This window comes from Ursus americanus, chromosome 21 (genome assembly GCF_024610735.1).
Source record: "Ursus americanus isolate L20-20 chromosome 21, mUrsAme1.1.p, whole genome shotgun sequence".
Lineage (NCBI taxonomy): Eukaryota > Metazoa > Chordata > Mammalia > Carnivora > Ursidae > Ursus > Ursus americanus.
Window position 1 is genome coordinate 57,580,819 of NC_142147.1, and position 19,814 is coordinate 57,600,632.

Here is a 19,814-nt window from a genome sequence, read left to right on the forward strand (position 1 = left end):
CTTTGTACTCTAGAGCTATAGGTAATACTAGCTTTGGTCGCAGAAATGGAGGTTTGAGGTGAGCCCTACAGCATGGCATCCCTCTTCCCCCAGTTGAAATAGCCACTTCACTTACTGAGTGTCTAACGTGCCAGTTACAAAGACCAACACTAAGATCGTGATGCAGTACATTCTACAGAAGACCAAACTGCCACTTGGTGGCAGATTGTTTATATCCGAGCTGTTCCCTTCTGGAGGGGAAATGATTCATCCTTACTGGGATTGATACTCTTTCTGGATATGGTATTAACTTCCCTGCCAACAGGGCCTCTGCAGACACCGCTGCAACACAGCATATTGATGACTTGATCTGGCAGCACTAGCTGGCCATGACACTGAAGGTGCAATCACAGTGTAGACAAATGGACTGAGGTCTTGCCAGGCAATTTCTGTAGCCAGTACTGTTGATATCCCGTGCTCTGTATTACCCACTTTCCCACAGTCTTATCAGAGGGTCCCCAGCAAGATGGAGCCAGACTTGCCCATGATGTCAGCCTGCTCACTGATGGGAATTGTAGTGCCTTCCCCATCTCCCTGCCTGCTCTCACTCCTGTGCGTCCTAAGTTCATTTCTCAGATAAACTCCCCAGGCCCCAGGAATCATCTCACAGTTTTCTGCCATGAAATATCTGAAGTAAGAAGTTCTGTTTTCACATTTTCTTTCCATTCATCAGCTGCCCCTAGTTCTCATTTTCGCACTCTCACTTGTAGATATTACTTCATGCTCCTCTGAAAGCTCCCCTTTCGGTTCCGTTTTGTGGCACTTGCCACATGTGGCCCTAAACCAAGAGTATTCACAAGCTCTACATTTTCTGAGCTGATTCAGGCTATGGGGGAATTCTGGAGAAAGCTGGACCCCCATCTCCACCACCCCACAAACCTCTGCCTACCCTTCATTTCCAAGTGTGTTCATATTTTTCGGCATCATTTTAGCCTTCTCTCAGGGTTCCAATTTTTATATTTACTGCTTGACCATACCTGCCCTTATTTATCATCATGTTTCCTGATCCATTTTCTTCAAGCAGCTCTTCTCTACACAGGTGAAATCTTAGATGTTCATAAAGTAAACTAAAATATCTGAAGACTTCAGCTACTCAGATGAACAGTATTTTCTGACTTCGTTATCACCATTTCCAGAACTCCGCCGCTCCTCACTGATTAAAGGAACTTCAAATGAAGTTTTATATGGTACTCTTCCAAAATCACGGCAACCCCAGTGTGCATTTCCCCATGAGTTGTACACTGCCCACCCACTGTGGCTCTCTACAGCTTTTCCCTTATGATGTTAATATTTTCAGCCTATAAAATGATTGATATGCTAGATATTCTCTTTTCTAAGTCTTTCTCTCAAAATTTTCACCCAGTGTAAAACAAATTCAAAAATTTTATTGCTTTGTGCATATTTTCTTTACATTCCTTCTTCTTTTGGACAACTCTGGGGAAGTATTTGAAATGCATCAAATTATCTTAAACTGTATTTAAAAGACTATTGAAGCAAAAAAATGTATCTAAGTGTAATTTCCATTCAGTAATCTCACTTTTAAGAATATATCTTGATTAATTTTGAAAAATATCTATACAATTTTGTGACCACTATCACCCTCAAGATGTGAAATATTTGCATCACCCCAAAATATTCCTTCATGCACATGTCCTCTCCCAAACCCCAGCCTTAGGAACCACTGACTTATTTTTTTAGAATGTCAAATGAATGGAATCGTTTAATATGTGGCCTTTCTTTTTTTCAGAGATTTTAACTTGCATAATGATTTTGAGATTCAGTCATGTTCCTCATCTCTTCCTTCTATATAAGGCCAAGTAGTATTTTGTTTTCTGTGTGTGCTACAATTTGTTCATCCATTAACCATTTCACGGCAGCATTTCTAAGTTTTTGGCTATTGTGCATTAAACTGCCCTGAATATTTCAACAGATATTTCGAAGGAGACATTTTAACTTGTGTAAATATGGAGGAGGAGATTGCTGTGTCCTATAGCACGTGTATATTTACCTATACAGGAAGCTGTCACACTGCTTTCTAGAGTGGCTGTGCCAGTGTGCACTCTCTCCAGCAGTGCGGGGGAGTTCCAGTTGTTACGCATGCTCATCAGTGCTTTTTATTGTCAGTCTTTTTAATTTTAGCAATTCTAGCAGGTGTATAGTTATTGTATTGTAGTTTCAAGTGGCATTGCCAGAATGACTAATGATACCGAGCATCTTTTCATCTGTTCATTGGTCATTCATAGATCTTTGGTTAGTTCATCAAATCCTTTGCCCATTTAAAATTTTTTTCCTAACATGATTTGTAAGGATTTGTTTAGTTAATATTCTGGATGCTAGTCCTCTATCAGATGTGTTTTGGAAATAGTTTCTCTCAATCAGTGGCTTATGTCTTTATTATTTTAGTAGTTTGTTTTGAAGAACAGATGTTTTTAATCTTGATGTAATCCAAAATTCAGTTTTTTCTTTTATGTGTTCTGTGTACTCTCTAATTGGAGTTTGTCCAACCCAAGGTTGCAAAGCTTTGAATTATGCTTTCTTCTAGACATTTTATGGTCTAGACCCATTTTTGAGTTAATACTTATATATGGTCTGAGGTAAAGATTTTATATTACTTCTAAACATTTTAAAACCAAGCTAATCACTTTGGGGGCATACCCATTAGGAATGAGTGCTTTTTACACTAACATAAATATACACCAAAGTTGTTAATAATTTCATAATAACCACGAACTGGAAATAATTCAGATGACAATCATCTATAAGGTGCTTAATTTCTACCTTTCATTCAGTGGAAGAAAACACAGAGATTAAGACTGTTCATTTCATGCAACAACACTTTTGAGGGGCGGTGTACACTGGACACAAAGTAGTAAATTCTGCAGAATTCTATAGATAGGTTGATAACCAGGAAAACCTAATACATGGTGATTAAGAACATAATAATGGTCATGTTTGCATAGTATTAACTGAGGGGAGGCAAATATGTGGCTGAGAAGCTATTGGGAATGTTCTCTCTGTACAGCTAGGGGTTGCATGGGATATACAGTCTCCAAGCTATACTTTTATGATTTGTCCATTTAATCTCATTGAATTAGACATGTGTGAAAAAGAGGAAAAAAGATAAATGTAATAAATTAATACAAATGCATCCCCTCTCCCCAGTAAAAAATGGAACATGGCAATCTTACCATGCTATGGATGAGCCTGTGAGATTGCAAATTCTATCCTTCACTTCAGAGAACACCATCCAGAATTTTGCTTTACTCATTTTCTTACTTTTCTTCATAGTTTGACACCTTAAATGTCTATTACTAATAGTGGTTACTATCTTTTTGTTGAATTTTGAAAATTATATGAATGGGATAATGCTTTACAGATTATTTTTCGTATTACCTGTTATTATTATTGTTATTTTAAAAGATTTTTGAGATGAATGTATACCTGTCTCATTATTATCTTTTCTTATATATATTAAATGGTATTCCTCTTAATGGAATTCATTAATTGCATCTCATGAGACTATGTAGGAATATCATTGTTTTTGGTACATTGTAAACCAAAGCTTCAAGTTGAATATTCTGTAAGAATTGTAAAACAAAAGTATGTTTTCAGTAATAGAGATTGAGCACTTTAAAGAACCATGGACATCGCTTCAATGTAATAAGAAAATTGTGCAGAGAAGTCCAGTGACGAACCCAGGCCCATACTCAAATGCTCATCTATTTCTCCTAACTTGTCTGAATACTGTCCATTATGCTCTTTGTAAAAGGCCTGCCATGTTGGCATTGGGGATGTCATTATTTTCAAAAAACATAGTTCAATATTGATTATCTTCCCTTTCTTTAGGCATGGGTTATTTAGTATTTCAGAACCCAATTTTTTCAAGCTTATCTTTAGTTTTTTTCAGATATTTTCTGTTACTAATCTCTATCCTGATTGCATTCTTTATTTCTTTCTATGCAGTTAAAGAGAGTTTTTTTTTAAAAAAGATTTATTTGTTTATTTATTTAAGAGACAGAGCATGAGCAGGGGGGAGGGGCAGAGTGAGAGTGAGAGAATCTCAAGTCAGACGCTCGAGCAACTGAGCCACCCAGGCGCCCCTAAAGAGTTTTTTTTTCCCCATGGTTCTATAGATTGTCAGTTTTACACATACTCAGTTTGTGCTAAAAAGCAAACCTCCTATAGTCAGTGTCTACAGTTCTGTATGTATCCTTCAGGTCAGATTTGTCCATCTTGGTGTGTGAATCTAATGGAACCTTACCAATATTATGCCTGCCTTTTAAAAATCATAGTAAAATATCCCATATTTAACTCTTTATTCTTATAGTAAAATTGTTTTTTATGTATCTTAAATTGATGTTAAGAACTGTATACAAATTTAAGGGGCACCTGTGTAGCTCAGTCAGTTAAGCATCTGACTTCAGCTCAGGTCACGATCTCACGGTCCTGGGGTTGAGCCCTGTGTCTGGCTCCATGCTCAGCATGGAGTCTGCTTGTCTGTCTCCCTTTCCCTCTCCCCCTACTGTGCTCTCTCTCTCAAATAAATAAATAAAATCTTTAAAAAAAAAAGAATTGTATATAAATTTTAAAGTATGTCTTCCAGGGGCGCCTGGGTGGCTCAGTCATTAAGCATCTGCCTTTGGCTCAGGGCATGATCCCGGCATTATGGGATCGAGCCCCACATCAGGCTCCTCCGCTGGGAGCCTGCTTCTTCCTCTCCCACTCCCCCTGCTTGTGTTCCCTCTCTCCCTGGCTGTCTCTCTCTCTGTCAAATAAATAAAATCTTAAAAAAAAAAAAAGTATGTCTTCCAGCTGTTTTCTTCCTTAGATCTATTTTTCCAATACAAATACACATTTTTGTGTTTTTGTTTAATAATTATTAGGTATAGGGGTGCCTGGGTGACTTACCCGGTTAAGCATCACTCTTGATTTCGGCTTCATGATCTCAGGGTCGAGAGATCGAGCTCAGTGCGGAGTCTGCTTGGAATTCTCTCCTCCCTCTGCCCCACCCCCACCCCATCCCTGCTTGCTCGCTCGCTCTCAAATAAATAAAATCTTTAAAAATAATTATAAGATATATATTTCTCAAACTTTTATTTCATTTATTTCTGTAACAGCATATCTTAGAAGTGTGGCTTATAAACAGATTGTTGTGGGATATTTTTCGCCCACCAAAAATAACTGACTACTAATTCAACCATTTATTCCATATTCATTTCATGTGATGGCTGGGATATTTGGGTTCAAATGCATCTTCCTATTTTGTTCTTATCTTTGCTTCAGTTCTGTTTCTAATACTTTCCTTTGAAAATTTGTATAGACTATTTGCTCTCTAAACATTGCTTTTAGTTGGGAATGTATATGGTCCTATTTTATTCATGTTTAAGGTAAAAATTATAATACATGTCTTTAACACAACAGAATATAGTGTTAATACCTTTACCCTTTTCTTGCACAATATAAGGGATATTATCGAGGATTGCTTGGTAATTCTATCATTCTTCTCAACAAGGAGATATTGTTCATGTGTTATATATAGTGAATAATTGTATTAATCCACAGATGCCTCTCTCTCTTGGATCTTTCCCTCTGTCAGTGCAGACATTTTACCTGGGATCACTTTCCTTTGACTTTAAATGTTAACTTCAGGATTCATTTTGTATGGCTTAGTTTTCTATTGTATTTTTCATTTTATGCCTCATTTAGTCTTATTTTGTGTTCCTTCTTGAAAAATTCTATTTTGTGGAGTATAGAAATCTATGTGGATGATTATTTTTTTGGCACCTTCACTGTGTCATTCCATGTGTTGCTCACCCACCATATACTGGATACGAGTGGAAGCAATTTACCTTGTGTTGATAGTTTCCTAGGGTTACGGAAAAGTATTTGAGCCTGGTGCAGAGAACAACACACTGTAGAGATTGTAACGGTGAGATGGCTTCAGTAATTAGATGGGGTTGGAGTTGTTGGAATAGTAAAAAAGTGACAATGTAGAATGCATAGGAGAAATAATAAAATGTATATCTGATGACCAAACTGATGGATTGTGACATAAGGTGGCTAAATGCTTACTAATCCCATTTTCTCTGTCTGGACACCTGGGAGGACAACATGTCTCAGCTCTCCTTACACTTATTTTGGGACCATGTGAATGAGCTGTGGCCAACTGAATATAGGCAGAAGTGATGGTGAAATTGTGCCTTAATTGTTCTCACATTTGTACACAATTCTGGGGATATCCTCAAGTTCTAGATTTTACACTGTCCCAGGATTTAGTACTCCTTTGGGGGCTGCGAGTTCAGGTGATTGGCTGACGGTGACAGTGTTAAGGACAGGGCATGATGGCCTAAAGCCCCTGAGCTTCATGATCACGTATCTGTACCTGGGCCTACCTGCCCTAAGCGTCAGAAGGGCAGGACAGTGGGGGGAGACGAAGGTCCTGGTTACTGTGAACTAGATGACAGATCATGTCACAAACGTGAGACCATGTCAACTCCACTCTCTACTTAGCCCTGACAGCCGCTGGTCACGATGCTGCCAAGATCTGAATCCTGTGACCTGTAGTAATGCATGTATTGGGCAACTTGCCTCCCTGTAGTTGAAGAAACTCTCCTGCCACGCTGTTTAAGAAATAACTGAATAATAGTTCAAATCTGTGCTTTTATGTGAAATTTTTAATCAGTGTCTGTGAGGCTACTTTCCGGTCAAGAAGTCGTTGTATTTTGTTTCGATAAATAATGCCAAGGATCCTGCAAAGAGGCAACCCCGACTTCGCCTCCCCCAGCAGGGTATGTTAATCCTAGCAACTAGTTACTTACTGAGAACTAACCACGTGAGAAGCCCTTTAAATCCCACGAGGGACTCAGTTCCCGTTCTAGTCACAGTAGAGCCACGGTCCCCAAACCTGGGAGCAGAAGGACTCCTTACAACAGCGCTGAACCCCCTCTGCAATTTCTCGCACACCGGGTCGGGGCGGGCCGCAGAGGTCCCCGGTCCTGCGACGCCTGGCTTCTGGGGGTGGGGCTTCGCCCCTCGCCCGCGGGATTTGTGACGCTTTTCTTTACAGGGAAACCTGGGACTCCATTTCCCCGCGCGTTCCGGTTGACCGTTGTCGTTGCCATGAAGACGGGAACGACACACGCGCATGGGCGCGGCAGCGCTTACACTACATTACCCAGAAGCGGGTGCTGTGCGCTTCCACCCCGAGCGACGGGCCGCAGACCGCCCGGGAGGGGCGTTTCCTGCGGGCGGGGGCGGGACTTCCGGCCGCGCCGCAGGCGCGCATCCCTTGGTGAGCGGCGGCTGGTCGGGCCACGACCACGTGGACTGGAGCGCGCGCGGGGCCACTCCGGGCCGCGCGGGGCAGGAGAGTGACGTGGCGGGGACCGCCTCCGCGCCCTGGGCGAGCCGTGACGCCCCGGCTTCGGCCCCATCTCCCCGAGACTGTGTCCAGCTGTGGGACGGGCGCCGCCTGGACTGCACCTTCTCCGAGGTCTCGGCGCTCGTCGCCCAGGCCCCCGAAGGCGGCCCGGGCCTTGTGAGCATCTTACACCATCTTAAAGCGAGGCTCGGAGCGCGACCCGCAGCCGCAGGCGACCCCGCCCAAGCTGAGCCCTCGGGACCCACCCTGGTCGCCCGCTTCTCGGGCCCTACTCAGCCCACCCCGACCCCTGGAGTGGCAGGGGCGGCAGCACGGATGAATCCGGCGCAGGTGAGTGAAGGGTCACCCAGCCTCCCCTCTACCCCCACCGTCACGTCTCACCCTCCTGGTCACCGCTCCTCCTTATGGCCGATGATGGTGGTGGAACTCTATTATTTCCCATTTTCTCTGTTATGGGGTCCCTGGGGGAGGTCACTTCTGGACCAGCATCCTGAGCCCAGGTCAGATATTATATGGGTATGTTGCCGATGCGGGCGGCCAATGGAATAACACTCGGGAGGGTGGCCGAATCACGGGAACAGGCATGTGCCAGTAGTTGGAGATGAGATTGGGTTGGTAGTGAACAGGGTCTCCGTTGCCTCTTACGGGAAGAGAGCAGTGGAATGGCACCCCCGAACGCTGGGCCTCTCCTGAAAGTTTGGAGCTGAGGACGGAGGTGGTCTGACGCAGATTTCACTCAGCAGGCTTCCCCTGGCTACAGAGTGGAGACTGTGGAAGTGAGGGAGGAGGTAGGGAGACTCGGGAGGAATGTGAACTGGGAGCTTTAAGGCCCTAGTACTGGGGGCTTATGGAAGAAGGCTGAGCCCAAGTTTGGTTGTGTCTGGGAGGCATGGTCTGAAGGACACCAGGAGAACTGGCCAGCAAGAGAGTTTGTGCCCTCCATGGAAGACCCACAGCTGACACACTATCTGCCCACCTGCCTGGCTCTGGGCCACACACAGCGATCAGAGAGACATGAGGGAGCAGGCACTAGTGGTGCCAAGGCCTGGTATCTCCTCTGAGGTGGGAGGCTGGGAGGAGAGGGACCAGGGGTGGTTGTGTGAGTGGATAGACTGGGGACTCCTGTTACCTGTGGGCTCAACTGTCCCCCATCATGACAGGGCTGTGTGACCTTCGAGGATGTGTTCGTGTACTTCTCCCGGGAGGAGTGGGAGCTCCTTGAGGAAGCTCAGAGACTCCTGTACCGTGATGTGATGCTGGAGAACTTTGCACTTGTGTCCTCACTGGGTAAGGCCCTGCTTTAGTTATCTGTTGCTACATGGCAAATTATCCCAAAGCTTAGTGGGATGAAGACAAACACTTATCTCACAGTCTCTTTGGGTCAAGAATCAGGCATATCTTACTTGGGTACCTCTAGCACAAGGTCTTTCATTACCTTGCTGTCAAGCTGTGCAAGTTTGCTGTCTCATCTGAAGGCTCAACTGGAGGTGAATCTCCTTTCAAGGTCATGCACCTGAGCAGGAGGCTGTTGGACTAATTAGTCTTTTTTTTGCTGGCTTTTGGCCAGAGCCCTCCCTCTGTCTCTTGCCATGTAGTGTTCTCCATAAGCAGATCACAACAAGGCAGCTGATTTCCACGAGCATGAGCAAGAGACAGCATCCAACATAGAGGCTGTTATTTTTGTAATTTATTCTCAGAGGTGACATCCTATCATTTTTGCCATATTCTGTTCATTAAAAGGGAGTTTTAGGTTCAGCCCACATTCAGCTGGAAGGACTACCAAAGACATGGATATCAGAGGATAGGTATTATTCCCAGTTTCCTGGACTGAGAGCCCCCAAGGGGCGGCTGTCTAACAGTACTGTCATGGCGCAGTCCCTTTCCTTGGCTCACTGGAGTAGGTGGTGTGGGTCCCAGGGCTGGGCAGGGCACACTGGCTCCTCTTCAGCAGCCCCCATCTCTCCTGTCCCAAAGCTTTGAAATGAAGGATTTAGGGGTCAGGAGTCTTGCAGTCTGCTCAGTAGATCCCAGATGGCCTGGTCACACATTGACTGGGTGTCTGTCCAAACCCCTGGTCTCTGCCCATATTCTTACCCCTTCTTCTAATTGACTTTTCCTGGGGCCTGACTTCAGGAATTGCAGGCACTGACGTGGTCATTCCTTGTGAAGAACAGTGAGCTATTCCTGCAAGATGCTTTTCCAAGATTCCTTTTTAAATATTTAATCTTCTCTGTGGAGAGTGTTGCCCTGGGGTGCTGCCAGCCACTCAGCAGCTCTTCTTTCCCCTCAGGACTTGCCGTTTCCAGGTCCCATGTAGGTACCCAAATGGAGCCAGAGGGGAGCCCAGGGTGCCTGAGAAGGTAAACACAGCTCCAGCTACAGCAAAGAAGACTTGGAGGAGGCCTGGCCCTGGTGAGTGGAAGCCACGGGAATGGTCGCATCAGGGCTGGCTTCACATTATACCTGCAACCCACGCTGTATCTCCTAGTATTCTGACGCCAGTATCCATGGCTGACCTCATCCCCCTTTTCCTTCCCCATTTGGATGCTCTGCCCACTGTCATTTCTACTCTGATCTCAGTTACCTGTTAGTCCCTCCCCTCCGCCTCCCATCTCCACCTCATTTCTTCTCTTGGTACTCTGCAGCATTGGCTTTCATTTAATATGTCATGAGTTGTGCTCACATCCCAATTTTCCTTGAAAACTAAGTATTCTGTTCCAGCCAGATCTTCCTGGCCCTGGACAGACCCTTCTGCACAGCACTCACCTATCACAAGGAATGAGGCCTGCTGGGAGACCATTGGCAGAGGAGTGATTTGGAGACCCTGCCCCTCCTTATACCGTTCTCCATCTCTGTACCCTCTCCCTGTCTCCTTCACTGTCTGACCTTTAGGGGCCTGCAGCGTACGTCTTCCCTTCCTCATCCTGATTCTAGCTCCCATGTTCTGCCAACAGTCCCATGGACTGATTCCTGGTTGTATCAGACGCACATTTGTTTTGGCCTCCATTTGCCACCACTTACGCATGCACTTCACCCACACTGATCTTCCTTCAGGTTGATGGCACGGAGTGAAGGAGGAGGCTGCACCCTCTGAGCAGGGTGTTTCTGTGAGTGTCACAGATGGGAACTCCCAAGGCAGGTCCTTCCATCCGAAAAGCTCATTCCTGTGGCATGTGTGACCCGGTCTTGAAAGACGTCTTTGCACCTGGCTGAGCCACAGGGAACACCATCTGAGCAGCACCCAAACACCATCATGTGAGTCACTGTAGGAGAGACTTCTGGTGTCGTATAAACCTTGACCAGATGCAGAAGCTGAAGAGTGGAGAAAATTTCTTCAGAAAGGAAAGGAGCCAGGCCTGATTTGTGAATATCTGCAGATCCCATGTGTTGGAGAAGGCCTTTACGTGCAGGGAGGGTGGGAAGAACTTTGTGGTCAGCTCTGGACTTTCCAGCACCAGGCTCCTCTCACTGGGGAGAAACCACACAGGGGCCCTGAGTGTGGGGAGGCCTTTTGTATATCAGATTTCCTTTAGGCAAGAAAGCACAACCTGAGACCAGAAAGCCTTCCACTTGTTGGAAGCAGCCTCACTCCAGGGTTGGTTGACTCAGAGCATCTCAAGGGACTCTTCGTTGTGGTGAACTGGGAAACATCAAGGGCCATTGGAGATGCAGGAAAGGCACCTGAGCCCAGGACACTTTCCCACAAGGAGAGTCTCCCCAGGAAGGTGAGTTCTAAGCACATTGGTGTGGGAACAGCTAATCTGCATTCAAGACTTTCATGGGAGTGAGTCTCTTGGGGAGGGAGGTTCTTTCCATGAACCACTCACACAGGCCACAAAAAGCTTCCATGGTCTCTGGGCAGAATTTCTATAAGTGGAAGCTTAATGAATGTTGGCATGGTTGTGAGACATCAGCAGATCACGCTGAAGGGAAGCCTGTGACCACAGTGAATGTGAGAAAGCCTTTCTTGAGAGGGCAGGCCTAGGTCAACACATGAGGATGTACACTGAGCGAAGCCAGGGGAGTACTTCCCAGTGTGGGAAGGCCTTCAGCTGCAGGTCAGACCTCATGCAGCACCAGCAGATTCACACTGGGAGAGGCCTTATGAATGCAAGGAATGTGGGAAAGTCTGGGACAGCTCTGCTTTTGTCCAAAATAACTTCCCCCACCCAAGAGAGAGTCTCTTCAGTACAAAATATGTGGGTAGGCCTTTTGTGACAGCTGTTTTCTCACTCAACACTTAAGGGTTTTCCCAGGAGAGAAGGCCTGAGTGCAGTGATGTGGGAAGGCCTTCATTCACCATTTTTATTTCTGGCATTAATAGCATCCACACTGGAGGAAAACCTTTTGAGTGTAAAGATCAGAGCCTTTTGTGATCGCTCTTCCCTAACTCTGCACGAGGAGTCACAGTGACAAAAACCTTGTGGATACAGTGAATGTGGACACACTTTCAGCCCTCATTCATCCCTCACCCACTCCCTAAGTATTCATACTGGGGAGAAACCCTGTAAGTGTAAGATACGTGGGAAAGCCTTTTGCAAGTGGACTTACCTCAGTCAACACCAGAGAACTCATACTGGGGAGAATGTAACTCCTGAGGAAAATGTTTGCCAGAGGAAACATCTTGCTCGGCATCTGAGAAATTATACCAAAGAGAAACCCTGTAAGTGTCGTTGTTGTGAGAAAATCTTCTGAAGCAGATCATCGCTATCTTCTAAAAGGTCCTATTGGAAGTTGACGCAGCTCGGACCCTACTCTACAAATGCGAATTGAAAAAGGAGAGAAAACTAGTGGTTACTGTGCAGTTACAAGACCTTCAGCTACAGTTCAGCGTTAGTATGCGCTGAAAAGCAATCATGGAATATTTTTTAAAAAGAAAAGGCATAAGGGAGGAGGAAGAAAAGAAGTAGATTTATAGAAAAATGAATACATACATGGTTTCTTTCAGGTGTCCCTGACAAACCCATGGCAATTTGTTTTCAGTTGTTTTTGTTTGGGGTGGCAGGTGGGAGTGAAGGGGCCTCATCCCTTCACCTGACTTAATATACACTCACTGCCATTCTATGTCAGGAGAGCTGGACGCTTGGAATTTTTTTCAAATATTTATCAAAATCCTTGTTAAAAAAACACTGACTCAACCAGTAAGGGTCATAAGTTTTTGTGATAAATGTGAAGTCATGATTTATGAAGCACTTCAAAGAAATTAGGGGCGCCTTGGTGGCTCAGTCATTAAGCGTCTGCCTTCAGCTCAGGGCGTGATCCCAGCGTTCTGGGATCGAGCCCCACATCAGGCTCCTCCGCTATGAGCCTGCTTCTTCCTCTCCCACTCCCCCTGCTTGTGTTCCCTCTCTCACTGGCTGTCTCTCTCTCTGTCAAATAAATAAATAAAATCTTAAAAAAAAAAAAAAGAAATTAGAATACTAAAAATTTTGTTACCTAAAATTCATATCTAAGTTGCTAAGGACGTATATATGAATGGGTACATTCTCTGCAACATTTAAGACCATTTAAGGCTTCGGTTATTTATTCACTTATTTATTCTTCATTGAGATATAATGGACATGTAACATCGTGTGAGTTTAAGGTGTACGACATTGATGATTTATGTTGCGGTGTGATTGCCATTGACACATTAGCACCTGTATCCTCATGGTATCCTGTGCTATCCTCTGTTCCTAGTGGTAGGAACAGTTAAGATTTAGTCTCTTGCCAAGTTTCATGTTTGTAATATAGTTTTGTTCCTTATAATCCCTTTACTGTGTATAGATCTTAAGGATTTATTTATTTACTTGTTGCAAGTATGTAGCCTTAAACAACATCCCTCCACCCAAGCTTTTGGTAACCATCATTCCACTCTCTTCCTTGAGTTCAGTTTTTTTGTTTTTCTTTGAAGATTCCACATATAAAAATACATAGTTATTTGTCTTTCTGTGTTTGACTTATCTCACTTAGCATAATGTCCTTAAGGGCCATCCTTATCGTCGCAAATGCAGCATTTCCTTTTTTCTCATGACTGAATAATATTCCATTGTATATATACCGCGTCTTCTTTATCCTCTGATGGACGCGTACATTGTTACCATATCTTGTCTCTTGTGTACAATGCTACAATAAACGTGGGAGTGCAGATATCTCTGAGATCCTGTTTTCATTTCCTTTGGATATGTATATACCCAGAAGTGGGATTGCTGTACCATATGGTGGTTCTCTTTTTAATTTTTTAAAGATTATTTACTTATTTATATATCTGAGAGAGAGAGAGAGCACAAGCAGGGGGATTGGCAGGCAGAGGGAGTGGGAGAAGGAGGCTCCCGGCTGAGCAGAGAGCCCAAACCTCAACCAAAGGCAGATGCTTAACCAACTGAGCCACCCAGGCACCCGTTAGTTAGTTAGTTAGTTAGTTAGTTAGTTAGTTAGTTAGTTAAAACTTTTTGGTGGGCAGCAAAGCAAGGTTTATTAAGCAATAGCAAAGTGATGGTACAAAGCTCCCGAGGAGGGAGGGGACCCAAGAGGATTGCACCTATTTTTAATTTTTTGAAGAACCTCCATACTGTTCTCCAAAATGACTGGACCAGTTAACAGTCCCACCAACAGTGCACAAATGTTCCCTTTTCTCCACATCTTTGCTGACATTTCTCTCTCGTCTTCTTGATAGCAGCCATTCTGACAAGTGTGAGGTGATATCTCATTGTGGTTTTCATTTGCGTTTCCCTGATGATTAGTGATATTGAGTACCTTTTCCTGTACCCGTTGGCCATTTGGATGTCTTTGGAAAGATGTCTGTGTAGTTCCTCTGCCCATGGTTTAATCAGATTTTTTGTTTGTTTCTGACTTGTATGAGTTCTTTATAAAATTTTGAATATTAGCCCCTTATCTGGTAACATGGTTTGCAAATATTCTCTCCTATTCCATAGGTTGTGTTTTTATTTTTATTTTTTAATTATTTCTTTTGCAATGCAGAAGCTTTTAAGTTTGATGTGGTCCCACTTGTTGATTTTTTCTTTTGTTTGTGCCTTTGGTGTCATATCCAAAAAATCATTGCCAAAACCACTGTCTTGGAGCTTCCCTTGTTTTCTTCTAGGAGTTTTACAGCATCAGGTCTATGTTTAAGTCTTTGATCCATTTCAAGTTAATTTTTGTGAGTGGTGTAAGCTAGGGATCCGATTTCATTTCTCTGCATGGGGTTATCCAGTTTTCCAACACCGTTTGTTGGAGAGAGACTTTTCTCCATTTGATATCCTTGCCTCTCACTAGTTGACTGTATACATGGGGTTTTAATTTTGTCTCTATTCTGTTTCATTGGTCTGTGTCTATTTTTAGCCACTACTATACTGTTTGGGTTACTAGAGCTTTGTAGTATAGTCAAAATCAGGAAATGTGCTGCTACCTGTTCTTTCTCATAATTGCTTTGGTTCTTAGGGGTCTTGCGGTTCCATACAAATTTTAAGATTGTTTCTTCTATTCCTGTGAAAAGTGCCATTGGAATTTTGACAGGGATTGTGTTGAATCTGTAGATAGCTTTGCATGTCATGGACATTTTAACAGTATTATTTTTTCCAATCTATGAACACAAAGTATCCTTCCATGTGTGTCATGAGAATCTTAAATTTTTCATTGTACAGATCTTTCACTTCGTTGGTTAAATTCATTCCTAGGTATTTTGTTGAGGAGTTCTGAGTTGGGATAAGCTGAGGGCACAGATAGGCCAGTGGGGACGCTGCTGGTAGAGCCTGAGTGGCACTCAGAGATCCCCTTAGAAGACTGGACTGTGGCAGAGCAAGGGACCTCGGTCCAGTTTGGGCAGTTGGTGAGGGGCACCCAGAGGCAGATGCGGGCAGAGCACACTCAGACACACCATGGAACATACACAGTTTGGGAGCAGACCCTAAACACCATCACACCCAGAACTACCAAAAACATATTGGCAGACGTGCACACCCAGAGACACACATATAGGACACAAAATCCTACGCAGATGTACACACAGATACCCACCAGGACACAGACATAAGAGCTGGGGTACCAGTATATTTATATCAACTGAAGACACGTGCACCCACAAGACAGACACAGACATAGAAGGACACCCAGAAACAAGTCCCACACACATCAAGAACAGTGCTCCCAGGGACACCTGTGCGTACCAGGCAGATGGACCCATTGGTACAAATGCATACATACAGACACCCAGGTACACACCGGGACACACACATGCAGAAAGAGTATGCAGACATCCACAGAAAGAAAATGCCGGACGCAAGACATCACAAGGACAACAGAAACGGGTACATAGCCAAAGGTGGCCTTATGCATACAGCCACTGACAGACGTGTACAAATGGTCATAAATGCAAAGATACAGCCATCCAGAGAGAGGCACACACACAAGCTCTCACTCATTCACACAGACACACATTCACAAATTCCCTAACGCAGATAAACAGATCTGTATCCACAGGAATGTGGTGATAAATGTGTAACATCTGCTTCTAAGAAAAAAGTGCATTTGGATTACAGAAGCTCATTACAAACTTCAGTGATATAAAGGATGTGAAGCATGCGACTCACAGATGCTAACAATATAGACGATGATCTCTATTGTAAGCTTCACATAGCCAATTGATTCTCAAAGAATGCTTTCATTAATTTCTCCTTTAACTCTGATGTGTCGAGATTTGTATAAAATTTCAACATAGTTGTATATTGCAACCAAGCAAATCCAATTCTGCGTGTAGACCCAATAGAAATGAGAGCATTTTTCCTTCAAAATATACAGTTGATCCTTGAACAACCCGGATTTGAACTGCATGGGTCCATTTTATGTGGATTTTTTAAAATACAGTACAGTACTGTGAATGTATTTTCTCTTCCTTATGATTTTCTTTTTTAAGATTTTATTTATTTGAGAGAGAGAGCATGAGCAGGGGGCAGAGGGGCAGAGGTGGAGGGAGAAGCAGACTCCCTGCTGAGCAGGGTGCCCCATGCGGGGCTCCATCCCAGAACCCCGAGATCATGACCTGAGCCAAAGGCTGACACTTAACCGACTGAGCCACCCAGGCACCTCCCTTATGATTTTCTTAATAGCATTTTCTTTTCTCTAGCTTACTTTATTGTAAGGATGTAGGAGGTAACATACAAAATATATTAATCAACTGTTTATGTTCTCAGTAAGGCTTTTGGTCAATAGTAAACTATTATTAACTTTTGGAGAGTAAGAGGTTATATACATATTTTCAACTTTAGGTCGGCACACCTAACCCTCGTGTTGTTTAAGGGTCAACTGTAGGATCATATGTTTATAAGCAACTTTATTAATAATAACCAATAACCTGAAACCACCCACATAGCTATCAATGGGCACATGCCTAAATAAATTATATGGTCACAAAATAGAAGAAAACACAGCAATGAAAACTGCTTCATGTAACAGTGCAGATGAATCTCCTAGAAAAAGACAGTGAGTGACAGTGATACAGGTCAGAGACAAAGTACTATGTGCTGTAACCTTGTAGAAAGGTTAAAAAACAGGTGAACCTAATATATGGTGAGAAAGGACAGTAATGGTCATCTTTCTGCAGGGCTGTTGAAAATGTCCTGTGACTTTGTATGGGTGGGGTTTATATGTGTGTTGACAAGCAAATACTTGTCAAGCCACACACTTAAGATTTGTTCATTTTATCTTATTGAAATTACACATATAGAAAAAAAATAAGTAAATACCAATGCACAACCCACAGCATAAAAAGGAGCATAGCAAGATTAGAATTTCTTTATGAACCTCACAGATTACAAATCCTCAGAGGAATCCTTTATCCAGAAACTTTGCTTTATTAATCCTCTTTTTTAATTCATAGTTTGACACCTTACATATGTATCATTAATTATAAATACATTTTATGCTTGATTTTGAAATCTATATGAATGGAATCAGTGTGCTTTTCTCTACTATGGATTTTTTTAAGCATTTGTGAATGAATGTATGCCTTGTTAATTATCATCCTTAAACACATCTCTAAAGAATATATAGGGATGTTAGGGGTGCCTGGGTGGCTCAGTCGGTTAAGCGTCTCCCTTCAGCTCAGGCCATGATCCTGGGATCAAGCCCCTCATCAGGCTCCCTGCTCAGCGGGGAGTCTGCTTCTCCCTCTCCCTCTACCCCTCCTGCCCACTTATGTTCTCTCCTCTCAAATAAATAAATAAAATCTTAAAAATAATATATAGGGATATCATTATTTAGCAAAAAAAAATTCTGAGATGGCTGATATAAAAATGCTTGATGTATTCATCCTTATTATTATATATATATATATATATATATAATATAATTATCCTTATTATTCTGAAACTGTTGCTTTATGTGATTTGAGTCAGTATTACAAATTACATATTTTATCTTCTCGGTGATGCTTTCTCCCTTGAAATTATTCTTTCTGATATAAATACATGGTTCACATGTGTTCATGTGTTATTTTTAAATGATTACAACAGGTGTGTTTTTCAAGACCTGTTTCAAATATTTCTGTACTGTTATATTTTAGATGTGTCTTTTGTATCCATGCTATGGTTGGACATTTTTTAAAAGATTTTATTTATTTATTTATTTATTTATTTATTTATTTATTTATTTATTTGACACAGAGAGAAAGAGAGAGAGAGAACACAAGCAGGGGGAGCAGCAGGCAGAGGGAGAGGGAGAAGCAAGCTCTCCACCAAGCAGGGAGCCCAACGCGGGGCTGGATCCCAGGACCCTGAGACCATGACCTGAGCCAAAGGCAGAGCTTAACCGACTGAGCCACCCAGAAATCCCAAAAAAACTAACTCTTGATCAGCAATGCTTTCAGAGAAAGATCTTGATCAAAAGGAGGAAATGTGAAAATTAATTTGTAAAAACCTCACTAAAATGGAGTTGGGAGGCCCGAAGGGGGAGCTCTCACTCAGTACCACTAGAAGTCAAGAATTGCCAAATACAGAGGCTAAGGGAAGAATCATCAACGACAGGACCCAACAGGAAAAGATGCACATTGCATCTCCTACAAGAAATCGACCACCCCAGCAGCTCAACCAAAGAGAAACTATCATCATTCTGAACTCTTGCTTTTTTCCAATGGACTTCAGTTCAAAACAATCCTTCCCAACTTGCTCCTTCTCCATAGAACGGTTCTTTTCCTTTGTTTGTTGAACTAGTCTATGGTTTTTGTCACAGCTTACCTGTCCTAAATTGCAATTCTCTGCTATTCTAGAATAAACCTATTTTCGCTAGCAAAACAACTGATTTGTTTTTAAAGTCAACGGTATGAAACCATGTTAAGTCCACACCCACTTAAGGCCAAGAGCAATTAGTCTTGGTAGTCCTATGTTTTGAATCATATGGCCTGTAAGAATGTGTTCCTTGAACAACAGACCTACCTGTGCTTTCTGAAACCTTGTATATGGTGTCTTTTTTTTTTTAATTAAATGCACCTAAATGTATACACGTATGTTTTATGCAAAAAATTCTAACCATCACCTATGATGCTACTACGATGCTATACCCCTACTAGGAGGGGTCCCTGACATCCTCCTACAGCAGTATATGTGAGAACTTTGTGATGATGGTTAATAATGACAGCTTGTACACATTTAGCACTAGGCCCTGTGTTAAGCATTTATCATTTCCTATGAAATAGGTTGTACTATTTTCCCATTTTAGTTATTAAACTTGGGGGGAAGTCATGATTTTTTTTTTTAAAGACTTTATCTGTTTGACACAGAGAGAGAAAGGGCACAAGCAGGCAGAGCAGCAGGCAGAGGGAGAGGGAGAAGCAGGCTCTCTACAGAGCAGAGAGCCCAGCGCGGGGCTAGATCATGGGATCTAGGTCATGGGACCCTGGGATCATGACCTGAGCCGAAGGCAGATGCTTAACGGACTGAGCCACCCAGGTGCCCTGGTCATGACTTTTCAAGAGAGTTCCCCTTCTCTAGCTTAAGCTAGGGCTCTGCCCTCAGGGTTTACATGTTCGTCGGAGAACTTTGATTTTCGGTAAGTTCACAGGTGATGATGATACTGCCTGTCAGGGGCTTAAATTGGGAATCAACGAATTAGAGGAACACTCAGTGATACTACACAAAGTCCCCTCCTGCGAGGCATATTCATTATTCAGTTTAAATTTCAGCCCCCAAAGCTCAGAGAGGTGAAGCAGCTCCCCCAGGATTAAAGACTGGACCACGTGCTGGAGACCTCTGAGGACGTGGCTTTGTCCCAGGTGACCACAGAAATATGGGTGCGTCCCCCTTTAAGAGGAGCTTTGGCACTACTGGACCGTATTTCTCCGTTATCTTTCTCCTCCTAGCGGCCTTCGCCCCGGGCGACTTTGCAGTTGCCAGGAAAAACCGGAATAATGCCCATTGCCTCGTGG

General features: G+C 43.2%; 1 protein-coding gene across 4 annotated transcripts; it reads left to right on the plus strand.

The window, feature by feature from the left end:
• Nucleotides 1-5,106: 5,106 nt before the first annotated feature.
• On the plus strand, nucleotides 5,107-18,840 carry LOC123777366 (uncharacterized). Of its 4 annotated transcripts, XM_087853331.1 has the most exons (5): nucleotides 5,107-7,750; nucleotides 8,581-8,707; nucleotides 9,711-9,832; nucleotides 10,475-11,145; nucleotides 11,745-13,551. In XM_087853331.1, exons 1-3 carry the CDS (start codon nucleotides 7,184-7,186, stop codon nucleotides 9,782-9,784), a joined length of 768 nt encoding a protein of 255 aa, XP_087709457.1. In that variant the 5' UTR covers nucleotides 5,107-7,183; the 3' UTR covers nucleotides 9,785-9,832; nucleotides 10,475-11,145; nucleotides 11,745-13,551. The 4 variants fall into 4 exon arrangements, with proteins under 4 accessions (XP_087709457.1, XP_087709458.1, XP_045629938.2 ...); XM_087853332.1 differs by lacking the exons at nucleotides 10,475-11,145; nucleotides 11,745-13,551 and adding an exon at nucleotides 18,058-18,840; XM_045773982.2 differs by having other exon boundaries at nucleotides 10,475-13,551.
• Nucleotides 18,841-19,814: the final 974 nt, after the last annotated feature.

Bases quoted from the DNA above. Each gene is read 5' to 3' on its own strand.
- LOC123777366 (XM_087853332.1), top strand. From the start codon at position 7,184: ATGGGCGCGGCAGCGCTTACACTACATTACCCAGAAGCGGGTGCTGTG. The intron at 7,751-8,580 runs GTGAGTGAAGGG...CCATCATGACAG, and splicing joins CACGGATGAATCCGGCGCAG to GGCTGTGTGACCTTCGAGGA. The intron at 8,708-9,710 runs GTAAGGCCCTGC...CTTTCCCCTCAG, and splicing joins TGCACTTGTGTCCTCACTGG to GACTTGCCGTTTCCAGGTCC.